The sequence below is a fragment of the Nesoenas mayeri genome, assembly GCF_963082525.1.
Source record: "Nesoenas mayeri genome assembly, chromosome: 3".
In the NCBI taxonomy this organism is placed as follows: domain Eukaryota; kingdom Metazoa; phylum Chordata; class Aves; order Columbiformes; family Columbidae; genus Nesoenas; species Nesoenas mayeri.
In genome coordinates, this window is record NC_137544.1 from 88,103,204 (window position 1) to 88,116,255 (window position 13,052).

Consider the following 13,052-nt stretch of genomic DNA (forward strand, 5'->3'; position numbering starts at 1 on the left):
ATGCTGTTCTGTTGCTACTTTTTGGGATGCCTTGGGGAGGTCTAGACAAGTGAGGTGTCCTGCTGGACAACCTGTGCATTACTGAACAGGACGAAGCTCCTCACCAGTCCTGCAACTGTGATGCTTTCTTCCTTTGTCCAAGGGACACTCCTTCTTCATTTTGGCTCCTTTATTTCTGAACCTAGCTTTCTGTGCTTTTACTCATAGAAATGAATACTCAATGTAATTCTTGGGGTTCTGACTCCTCCTGTCACATCTTTTGCATACAGTACACCTTTAAGTGCTTTATCTTTCCATAGTTGGGGATGGTCAAGACACAAGTTCTTTTTCCTTGTGTAATATTTGACTTGTTATACATTAAAAATAGATCTCTAGAATGAAGGAGTTTATAATTTTGAAATTCTGCTAGCTTTTGAGAGAACACAGTACTTTCACATACATACAACAGATAAGGTATCTGAAATACTTTGCAAGACTTTTTTGTGTATGTGTGTGTCATTAAAAAGTTATAACCATTCCAGGCCATACCAGGCATTTTAAAAGTATTTTTTTGCCAGAGAAAAATGACTTTCATTTAAAAAATAAAAATGCTTCTCTATGCTTTTGCTTAGAGAAGAGACAAACTGGGCTTAAATTGCACAAGAATTAAAAGTTTTCCTATTTCGTAAGCTACATCTAGTTGTTCACGTCAGGAAGTATTGGAACAGGTTTCGTGGGCAGGTTCGATATATAACTAGCCGTGCTTTTAAGTCAGGGGCAAAATGGATAGTTCCTTGAGGTTTCTTCCAGGTTCTTTTTTCTACAAATGTTCTACTATTTAGTATATATTCTATTTAGTATTTATGTTCTGCTATTTAGTATGTATTGGTGATCCTGTGGTAAAAGGAGTAACATAAATGGAATAGGCTTAAAATGCTGCTTATCAGCAGAGTATTGGAGTGTCTGATCTGAAAAAAATGATAAAGTTGGTACAATTTCATATTGTAAATCTAAGAAGATTGTGTTTTCATAGGGCAATGTTAGTTATTGCCTGCAATGCACATAAATAATTATCATAGGATCACAGAATAGTTTGGGTTGGAAGGGATCTTAAAGCTCATCTAGTTCCACCCCTCCTGCCATGGGCAGGGGCACCTTCCACTAGACCAGGTTGCTCAAAGCCCAATCCAATCTGGCCTTGAACACTTCCAGGAATGGGGCATCCACAGTTTCTCTGGGTGGCCTGTTCCAGTGCCTCCCCACCCTCATGGTGAGTAATTTCTTCCTTATATCTAGTCTAAGTCTACCCTCTTCCAGTTTAAAGCCATTACCCCATGTTCTATCACTATTCCCTTGTAAAAAGTCCCTCTCCAGCTTTCTTGTAGGTCCCCTTTAGGCTACTATAAGGTCTCCCTGGAGCCTTCTCCTGGAGCCTTCTCTTCTCCAGGCCAAACAACCCCAACTCTCTTAGCCTGTCTTCATGGGAGAGGTGCTCCAGCCCTCTGACCATCTTTGTGGCCTCCTCTGGGCTTGTTCCAACAGGCCTATGTTCTTCTTATGTTGGGGAGCCCAGAACTGAATGCAGAACTCCAGATGGGGTCTCAGGAGAGTGGAGTAGAGGGGGAGATTCTCCTTGAGGAATTGGTGGAAAGTGGGTAGATTGGAATTTTCAAATTTTATTCCTACTTTTCTATTAAAGGCCTCTTAGACTCTGTTAATACTTAGTATTTCAACCTTATTATTGTCCTTTAAACAGTAGGCTACACATCTTTGTGAAAAAGATGTGAAGATTTGCAGAAGAATATTTGGTGGGAGGATTTTGCTGCTGAGATTTTTTTTTTTTTTTTTTTTTTTTTAAGAAAGCGTAGAGACATGTAGTTATGGGAATATGAAGCATTTAGCTTTGACTGGAGGGCAGCAACTCTGAGCTCAGCTGAAAGCCCAATTCAATCTGATCTAAGTTCTTACAACCTGTCTTACCGAGTTTAAATGCATTGGATTCTTTGCAGTTTATTGTATGAATTGTTGGAAAAGACTTTACATTGAAACTCTATCGGTGCTTTTTTTTGTCAGAGCCCATGATATGTTTTGTAAGAGTAAGGAGCTACTTTGCTGTATATTTTCCTCATTTTCCCCCTCTTATTTGTTTGTGCTCTTCTCTGGCCTTATTGTCAACAAAGTACTTTTGTGTCTTTGTATATTTCAAAACCAAAAAGTGCTTCAGCCATAGAGTGTTAAAAGAATGTTTCAGTCTAGCTATTGAAAAAATAATAAATCAGGGTACAACTACTTCATTGGGATGCATCAGCATATTTTTTGAGTGTGGAAAGCTGCCAGAAGGGCATTGCACTAGTACACCATGCTGTGCATAAAGTTTACCCACCATTTCATTTCAAATTGAGGTCAGAATGATGAGGTCCTCACGAATGTGTGACTCACTAACTGAAGCATAATTTTCTGCAAATCTTGAAATGATAAGCAACACTTAAGTTGTTTGCGATGAAAATGAAGAGTCCAAAAGCAGGATAACTCATTTTCCAAGCAAAAAACCTTGCAGTAGTAGTAGTGATAATAATAAAATCCTATTGATAGCGCTTTTCTGATTGAATTAGAATTCTTATCACTGAGCACGTGGGTTTGGAACACCTGATGAAGTAGAGGACATTGACTATATTTGTGGGATATTTAATTTCAGATTTTATTTCACTTAAAAATCTGTTTCTGAGTGTACGTGAATGTTTCTGGTTGCCAAGTTCTCTGTAGATCCACCTGTATTTGACGTGCTCCATTTCTGCTCGTTTATTTGAAAAGAATTTGGCATACATCATTCTTGAAGAAAAACCCAGCTACATCGGTCTAAAAATATGAATAATTGTTTAAACTGTCCAAAAAACCTTGCCTATATCTCATTAGCAAGATCATAAATTAAGGAGGAACTATAAATATCAAATATACAGCATCTATGAAGTCAATGAGGTGACTTCTGATTTAAGAAGGTAAAATGGCTTTCTTCAGAAGCCGGTGTATGGGATATACAGAACTTTCAAAGGAGGATTGAGGGTCTTATTAACACAATCTAATTAACCTCCTTCCCATACAAGGTGAAGTATTATATGCTCGAAGCGAATGATGAAAAGTGTAAGGGAAGTGCAGAACTGGATCAATTTTCTTTTAATGATAAATAATCCTTCTAGTCTGGTTGGATAAAAGTAAACATATGTGGGCTATGGTTTTGCTTTTGCTGTGTGCCAGAATTCAGCTCAGAGTGAATTCTTCAGCAGAGTTATAAACCTTTGAAAATTGCTTTATAATGGAAATGGTGACAGGCCATTTACTACAGTAGTATAAATGCATTGATTTAACATGCGTATAGTTGTCCTAAGTTGCCAAATACATGAAACAGTATGTACTGAATGTATAGGGTGGAGGCTTCTTTGTAGTTTTAACTAATGAATGACATGATTCATATTATGTTAACATTTCTCAAACATACGGCCCCTGACAATATTGGACAGGCATCATTCAGGGGCTAAGATACATTTGTACTGTAGTGACACTGTGATCCCACTCTAATTGCTGTACTGGAAGGGGACCAAGAAGCATTTAGCATGATGCATTTAGTCACCAATGCAATTATAGTGCCACTGAAGCAGAAATGTTTTCTTACTAGCAAGTCATAGGAACTTCTGAATCATAAAGAATCATTACTAGAAGTGCTCGAAAACCTCATTCCCAATAAAAATGCGGAATCTGAGATTTTGCAATCATACTTAATTAGCATCTGTGGCTTAAATATCTTTAAAATTAAATAGCAAATACATGCACGCTATATGAAAGCATTATTATTTTTCTCCAAATTCCTTATTCTTCTATCCTCAAAAGACAACCAAACAAAAATTATTTTCAAGAAAGGCTATTATTCTGGTGTTGTTTTTCAAGCATTGAAAGTACACACTTATGCTAAATCATTATTCACTTTTACTCTGGTGTGGCTGCATGATTCTTGCTATTGGTGGGCATTTGCATTAATAATGCCAGTTCACTGTTACCTTAAAAAGTGTAGGAGACCTAATATAGACAAAGCTGAGAATTTGCCCTTTGACACTCTACATGGATTCAAAGTAGGATTCATTTTTAGCATTTCTGATTTTTTTTTTTTTCTTTCCTCTTAAAGATGGGGATGGGGAAGCTAGGAAGTGCCTGACAATCTGCTGGAAAATGTAGGCTTTTGTTACAAACCCTTCGGTATCTATTAGTTATGCCTATATACATTGCTTGGCAGAAAATTATTTTCATTGGAAAAGCTGAGATCAGGCAAATTTCTGTATAATTCTTTTAAATGTTCTTTGACTGTGTAAAATTTCCACATGTAATTTGTTCTTGAACCTTCAGATTGAGATTTGTCGTCTTTAGATTCTGGCTATTCTGATCAGCTACAAGAGGGGGAAGGAAAACCAAACTTCCAGTGAAGGCATTGATTTGAATGGTGTCTCTCAATGGTATACTGCCAGATGGCAAGAAAGAAAAGGAATAATTAGTATAATATGTCAGAAATTTGAGTAAATAACTTTCAGTGGTTTTAGTGAAATAGAGAAGGCTACACCTTCGCAAGAATTTACTGGAAGTAACATATGAAAATGGAATCAGGGAAGCAAGCAGAGGGACTGAAAAATATTCTTCTTTAGTTTTATTAATTAGCTACATATCAATGCACGGGATTTAACATATGTTATTTTTGATACTTAGTGCCTCTCCCTGACTCTCACTTTGCGTTATGCAGATGTTGATCTCGCTGAAGTTGAGACTGTACAGTGGTCTGCGTGTGCCACTGTCTGAAGGCTCAAATAGTTTCTTTTGCTATGGAGGTTTGTAGGCACAACAGTGCAAATAAGGGATGAAGGTTTGAGTAGCCTCAAACGTGGTTTTATTTTTATCCATACATGTGATTTGTTTGTTGCTTGAAGTATACATATACCTTCCAGGATTTCACATTTCTGTAAATGTTTTCTTCTTTCAAAGTCCGTGTGTCATTGTTACCGCTTTCACGGCTGTGTTGTTAAGGGAGGGTTTTTTTTCTTTTGGGAGTGGAAGCACTTTTAATACTTTTTTCAGTCCAAGTCCTGGGGAATTGTAGCCCGCAATCATTCTGTAGTCTCTGGGGTTTTCCAGCTGGCTTGAAGTATCTTCTGCCTGTAACTTGCTTTGCCACTTGACCTTCTGAGCTTGCTTCACCTTGTGGTTTCCAATCTACATAATAATTTTCTGTCACCCTTTAGTTAAATTATTTCTTTTTGACAGATGGAGGTACCTTCAAGTAGGGTTTAACTTCATATTCTGCCTCAGAGATAATACCATTCTATGTGGTTTGATTTATCCATAAATATGAATGTCTTACTGAATACCAGCTTAAATTATGTAGAAGTGGAGACTGTAAATTGCCAGTATAAAACTGGCTTTCTAGGGATATTGTACACAGAAAATGTATAGTGTGGTAATTCTGGATTAGTGCTGTTAAGCATGAAGATGGCTTCTATGAAGGGAAATCTGGGAATTACCTTAATATGTTTGGTTAAAAAACATGGTGATTTGATAACTGATTCACAAGCTTGTCAAATATCCCTGGCCTACTGCAGCAGAAGGGTGTAGAAATGTTGAGTGTCAGCCTAAGGCCTTGCAGTCTAAAACATGCAATTCTCATGGCCAGGCGTGACTTTGCATTTTTGCTTTACTGTGCCTTATTCACTTTTACTCTCATGAGTTTACTGTGATGTTCCTAGAAATCTGGAACGTGTTACTTTCTGTAAAAGCCACCTGCTCTAGGTAGAGTTGGTCACTGTGGCCATCTCCTTCCTATGAAGTGGAAGGCAAGGAGGCTGTGTTATGACCAGGACTGTGATGCTTTAGAGCTTTGAGTGTTTCAGATAAAATTGCCTCAGGAAATAGATATTACAGATGTATGATACATTTGAAAAGGCTATCAGGAGCAAAGAAATTCTATATTTTGGTGTTTCTGGCTGGCAGTTTCAGTTTCTGGTGAATGTTGGAGTCAGAGGGAAGTATTTAATGCAAAACAGTGATGTGGTTAACAAGATTTGCTACATGGAGAAAACAACAATATGTAGGTTTGCTCATTTTTAGGATTCTGGTGAGATGGCCCTTGCCTGCTGTAAAGAGGAAACTCTAGAAATAAAAGGAGGTATTTGCAGTGTAACAAGGAGCTGCTAAACATACATTTTCCATGACAGACATTGACATGACTCTCAGATAATCAATAACTAGTAAGTTTGATGTACGTAACCTGCTTAATGCATTTTCTTTGTAAAGCTCTTGCTGTAATTAAATATTACACTTTGAGAAAGGGGGTGATTGTTGATCAACCTGTTACTCTGTCTCTGGTAAAAAATGGCATTTTCTTAGTTCTAGTTTAATGTTGATGGATCTGTAGTGACATGTGACTGTGTCAAAGAAACTAAAACACAGAAAAATCCCACTCAAAGTTCAGATTCTCTTCTTATTTACCAATCTTAGACTGAGTTGGATGCATTAAAAAAGTATACAAAAGGATCAGAAAGTGATCCTTGAAACTGTAACAGCGAACTGAAGTTACTTAGCTCACAAGCTCCAGTAGCACTGTCCTTGCAGAAAATTGGGGGGAGGGGTGCGTATGTTAAGAGTAAATGGCAGCACTTTTTCTTTTTTTCACAGAGCTATATGTTGTGTCTGTGTGTGTGTGTGTTTTCCATTGTTGATGTGCTGATAAGTAAATATTACATGAGGCTTTGGATTGATATTTAACAGCTGAGATGGTTGATGATACCACTGAAAACATTTGTCATTGCCCGTTCCAATGTCATCAGTATGAACCATCTGAACTCTACCTTTCTTTTTCTTTGCTGCCCCTGGGGTTTAATGGCTTTGCAGAGAAGCTCCTGCCTGGCATTTGAGCTGCTCCAGAAGGTCTAACCCATAAGCAGTGAGTACTGAACTGCAGCACACTAATGCTGGAGGTGTTGACTCACCATGCTGGTTTTAATTGCAGTTCTTTTGAAGGTAGATAATCTGTGCCGGCTGTCAACATAGATATTGAATCTTTGGGTATATACCAATTTGATGATGTATTTGTAGGCTACAAATGCTGTTCTGCTTTTCTTTTCCTGGGAATAAACTTTTCTCCTGTGCACATGCTGTTTGCATTTAAAATTAGCTTTCATCTGTCTGTGGCTCTTGCAATAGCCGGCAAACGCTTATGTCTCATTTCTGCAGTGAACTGTGATCTTCTAGAATTCTTGAGCGTGATGTAAAGCAGCTTTCAAATGTGCATGAATTGAAAAGCATTTCTAATGTTTTGATGTGACTCATAGTAAGATATGATTGACCAAGTCTGGATTTACTTTGTAGTGACAAAGTAACATACATTCAAAATATCCATCTGCAAATGTGGGAGAGGGAGAATTCTATAATTCTGACAGATGTGTTCATTTGTCATATAATTGCTTTGAAAAAATTGACAAAATTTCTGTCTCGAGATAATAAGCAATTTTGATTTTTATAACTTGTATGTTGTAAGATGCAGATCTCATCTCAAAATTCCATCCGTGTTTGGCTGGAAATAGAAAACAACTGGTTTGGTAGTTGCAGTTGTTTTTGTATATGCATATTTCTAAAGATAAAGATGCAATTGATTTAGCTAAATTACATGTTCCAGCTAGAGGCTGCCCTGAGGAGTCAAAACAGTCTTGAGGGCATGGACAGTTTTGGTACGACCATACCTATCAATATGTACTTTCAGACCTGCTCAGAATGGTGTTAATGCTTATACAGAATGGCAGAGCTGATTCAGGAATGCTGAACAAATCAAATATTGGGCAGTAGGCACAGAAACTGGGTTGCTCTTACCTAAAGACATTTCAACATGAGAAGAACTTTTGAGAATATCCTCCAGCTCACTTTGTAAAAGAGATGTTGTAATGTTAGAACTTTTCATAAACTGGGAGAAATTTGTTCTCCCAGACTATATTGCTTTGGGTAGTTTCATGGTAGCCCTAGAAACGTCTATACCTTTTTTTTTGGGGGGGAGCCTACTGACTTTCTGTATGAGGGTGAACAGTTGTGGCATAATTGTGCAAACACTTTAGAGACATCTGGGAGGCTTAAGATATTGCTGTCATTCTCCAGCTGTTTTTCTCTCAGCTGAAGGTTACTGCCCTTAAAGTTGAGCCTCACTAATGGATCATGTGAACCATCCCAGTCCATGTCAGCACAAAGTCAGCCAGGTTATTTGAAATTACTGCTGGATGCAGCTGAGGGTAGTAATGAACAGCCTGAGGTAATAACTTCTTAAGCCATTCCAGCTAGACCTCCAAGAGCACATCTGTCTGTGTCCTTATAAGTGCAATACTTTAATCTCTCTCTTGCTGTACTGTATTCAGGATTTGTCAGGGCTGCAAAGCTGTTGCCAAGGAGAGTCGAATATTCAAGTGGAATGTATTGACTCTTCCTGCCTATCGTTATTATCAGATTGCAATAGGAAGATCCAAATGACAAGTGTATAGCATATACATTGCAAGGTAAGGGAGGCTTATTTTCAAATATGAGGTAAATGTGTGGAAGCCATGTTTTGGAAGCTCTTCAAATTGGAAAGGTATTGCCAAATGAAGTCTCTTCCCCTTGTCCCTGTTCCTAGTTCAGCCACTTCTAGCCACTTATCTTTGATTCCTAGCCATTTAAGTTCTTACCTTCTCTGTATGCTTGCTTCATTCCCCAAAAAACTTCCCTGTATTGATTAGAATTATAATGAATTTTTTAGCTGTATTTTTTTTATTTTTGCCCCAGGTCCAGCAAGACTATGAATCTCTGTTCCAAATGCTTTGCTGGTAAGTGCAGTAAAAGGTTTTGTGTTTTTGTTAGATTATTGAAACCACATTGTTGGCATCTCCTTCAGGATTTGTGCATGGGTTTTTATCCTTCAGTGTGTATGTAAAACCAGATTTTCCTCCCTTTTGTGCTTCATTTATTTGCTAATCAAGAACCTCTTGTGTAAGTGTACTGATCAAACCTTGTTCTTGAAGTTTATGGAACTCTGGAACACCTTTGAACTGCAGAGGTCTACTGTCAGCACTTTCAAAATGCATAACTGAATTAATTGTAATTTGGAATTTTGTAGGATTTATTTTGTAATAACCTCTGGAATACAGTATGGATAAAAACTGAAAAGTTGGTATAGGAAACCTCTTGTTCCATTTCTTTTTAACTTGCAGCCCTTCCACATGAAGTCATAAGTAGCTTCTCAGGATAATTTTAATTGCTACTTATTATTTTCTTATTGTAAAGTAATTTTTGCTGTGTAAAGTGTTAGGAATTGCTATTGACCCTTTTCTGTTAGCATTTTCTAGCTTTGCCTTTCTGAATTTTTTTTGATATTATTAATATTGTAAACTTATTTTTAGTTGTAATATCTGTCAGTTCAGAATTCTTTATCTCTCTTGGAGGAACAGATACAATGTTAAAAAGTTGAGATTTTTTTTTAAGCTTTCAGTCATGGGCTTGTCTACAAAACATTACCTTCATATTGAGCTTACAGAATTTTTTTTTAAGGTTATTGGTTTCTATTACAAAAATGATAGACAACTACGAAAAGGTGTGGTGGTTTGGGTTTTTTTGTTTGTTTGTTTTTGTTTGTTTGGTTGGTTTTTTATTACAAAAATAAATTTGGACTTGTAGATTTCAGATCTTGGGTTCAGCATCACTTCTTTAAACAAGCACCTGGGAAGTAAAGATTGTCAAAGGCTTTTCAGCAAAATGATGCATATATTTCTCTAGCTGTTTTCCAAAGCAATGGAAACAGTATGTTGAAGAAAGTGCAAGTCTTTCTTTGTACTCTTTCCGTACTGACCGCTGTCAGAAACAAGCTACCAGGTCTTTGATTTGACTGGGTAGAACTGTTACGTTCATATTAGCACTGTAAACAGCTGTTTGCGTATCTCAGAAATGTGGATTTTCTGATTCTGAGATATCAAAATGGCCCATCCCTCATATTCTGGGTTTAAAATAGTACCCAGACTTCACAGCTAGCAGTCCAGGTATTAAGCAAAGCATCTTTTATTTTGGTTTTACTGTTAGTTTTTGCCATTTTATTTATTTTATTTTATTTATTTCATTTGTTTTTGACAAGAAGGAAAATTCTTAGCTTCTATTCTTTAAATCTTCTGAAAAGCCATTCATTACCTCTGATCAAGTTCATTTTTCTGTTCTAGAAATAAGTTTGTGTGATTTTGAGGGGATTAGAGGTGGAAAGCTTGTCTTTTGAAATTTTCAGGACTTTATAGCCTGTTCATTTTAGTGAAATAAGACTTGAAGAGTTTAAGTAACTTAAAAAAATACTGTTAGCTGGAACAAACCAAAGTATTGTGGAAAAAGGCAAATTTACTTTATCTTTTTAGATTTTAAACTATGATTCCTTCAACAAGTAGCATTGAAATAAGCAGTCATATTCGAGTAGTAACTCAAAAACTCTCAAGGTTATCAGTCCCACAAAAGTTGTCCTTTTTTTTTTTTTGTTACTAAAATATTTTTAGCTTATTTTTTTATATTGGGTTTCAAGCCACAGTATTGAAATAAAAAGATGTATTCTCTTTTTTCAGTAAACTTAACCATCACAGAGAGAAAGATTTTAGGCAAGTAAGGTGTTGAAAGATGTTTTTCATTATTCTAGGCACTCCAAAGATACAATGTGAAAAATGTTCCTCTCGTTTCTCTTTTAATGTGGCAAGTTACACATTCAAATGTATTGAAGCAGATTTATATGCAACGGAAAATTGGGAATTATTATTTCTCTTGACTGTCATTTCCTTTCTCTTTTATTTTAGAAAAAAGAAATCCACACAACGAAAAAGGTTAGTAACTTTGTTAAATGTTTTTGTTTTTTTTTTCCAGAGGGAATCCAGTCTCCCTGGTTTTTAAAGTTATGTCAGGCACACAGAGCAGCAAAGCCTGAGCGTTATCTTTTTATATAAATCAGGAGACAAGGGCAACAAGTCAGCAAGAGATGAAAACTTTGGGTTTACATTGCAATATGAATTATTATGTGGAACTTTGCTATCTTTACTGGTTTATCAGACCTTCTGAACAATGTACAAATTTGTAAATACATGATCATGAGTTCCTCTTTGTTTTTGCCCTTCCTCTCCTTCCCATTCATGGTCATAGTTTGATGTCTGTTGTTAATTAGCACAGAAATGGAGCAAAGGGCAATGGTTGGGGGCCGTCAGTTTGCCTTCTTGTTTGACCAAATACTTTTGATTTCTAAATGAATTATCAAGAAAAATTCACTGATTTTTCACTCCCATTTGTCCTCAGATTAAACAAACAGCAAAAGCAACAAGATTTATTTAGAAGAGTGGACCCCCTTGTTTTGGCTTTGTACTTTTTTCTTTTTTTTTTTTTTAGTAAACCCAGGAATACTTTTCACAGGTTATTATAGAGATTAGGTTGTTCAGCTCTCTATGGCAAGAGCAAACTGGCTACTGCACAGCTATATGCAACCCTTTGTCTAGAAGAACCTGATGTGGTGACCTAGGAGGTTCACTAAGCTCTTCTGTACAGCCACATATCTGCCCTTCATTTGCAACAGACGAGTTCTTGGCTTGCACATAAAGGTTGATCAGTACTGGAGAGGAACTTGAAGTTAGCCATCCTCTTCAGTCCTCTTTGCTACCTCTTCAGCCCAGCTGCCTGTTCCAAGAAGGAATACCTGACTGGTTTTATTTAAGCCCTGTAGAAGCAGCAGGCTCTGAAATGTTCAAGAGCCTCTTTGAAAGCATTTCAAGTTAATTGTACTCCAGCAAAGTACTTTACAACATTCTGTCTCCAATTCAGTGCTGACCACATGCTATCAATGCCTCAGAGTCTCCAGATATAGTACAAGTGTAGTCCTACACATTAAATTGCTTCAGATAAATTTACTTTTCAGATGATTAAGGTATAGCTGCTTCGCACTTGCACATCCAGAATACAAATACAATAAAGTGTGGGGTTTTTTTTAATGAGAATATAGGCTGGTAAGTGAAAAACCCTATGATTTATGGCCAGAGTATCTCCCTTAGTGACACCACATCTTTTGCTAACATTGCAACCTCTCTTCTTTCAATATGGTAAACTGTGAAATCTGAATGATTGAAATACAGGACAGTGATGAGTGAAATTTTTCAAAAGTGCTCTTTATTACTCTGTCTTTGCTCCCATTAGATTTATGGAAGTTTTAATATCAGCTTCATGTAGGGGCATTATTTGAGTACTTTTGAAAAGCCACTTTTACACAGTAGGCTCTTTCAAGCAGGAATCCTACAACCGTTCATGAAAACAACACCCGGTACCTCAAGAACTCAATTTTAATTGTAACCTCTGGGAACAGTCACAGAACAAACTATTACAGAGTAAGAACAAATATTTAAATACAGACAACTGTAAACCTAGATTCTCTACTTAAATCACCCCCCAGAAATGCAGTCTGCCTTCAGTCCTTTTGATTGTGAGTCTAGAAAGTTTGATTTCTGTTATGATGCAATCAGCATTGGAAAGGGGGGTGCAGGAATTGGATTTCAGTGTGTTTAATAGTATGTGAAACCGAAGGTAAGTGCAGCACTGGGTGGTTTGGTGGAGAGATGCACTTGGAAAACTGGAAGAAGGTGAAATTATGATTACAGTATTCATGGATTTGTGAATAAATTTCATAGCCTTTCTGTCTGGAAGTGTGATTGAAACTTCTAGAGGTGGGTGCCCATCTCTCTTCTTAATCCAGCTCTGGGATGTTTATGTTCCTGTTCTGTGAAACACTCAATCAACATCACTGAATTTGAGAAAATACTTCAACTGTATAACCCAAGAATTCTCTGAGTTTTAAGGGCCTTGACTCTTATTTGAGTTTCACTTTTAGTTTGAAATCAAACACATTGTTTTACATATGGGTATATTGATGAGTAAAAATTACGGATTTTTAATCTCAATCCATCAAACAGGGAATCAGTATTGCTGGGACCACATAAGTATTGTCGATACGTATGTTTGGCTCTATGCCA

The 13,052-nt window shown here is 36.9% G+C and overlaps 1 protein-coding gene across 2 annotated transcripts in view; it reads left to right on the forward strand.

The window, feature by feature from the left end:
• The window catches only part of ZFAND3 (zinc finger AN1-type containing 3), a 138,417-nt gene that overhangs the window by 25,212 nt on the left and 100,153 nt on the right, over positions 1-13,052 (forward strand). For both annotated transcript variants that reach the window (XM_080342658.1, XM_080342657.1), the window contains exons 2-3: positions 8,812-8,852; positions 10,845-10,871. In XM_080342658.1, coding sequence (XP_080198784.1) covers positions 8,812-8,852; positions 10,845-10,871 — 68 coding nt within the window. The remainder of the gene's footprint in view (positions 1-8,811; positions 8,853-10,844; positions 10,872-13,052) is intronic.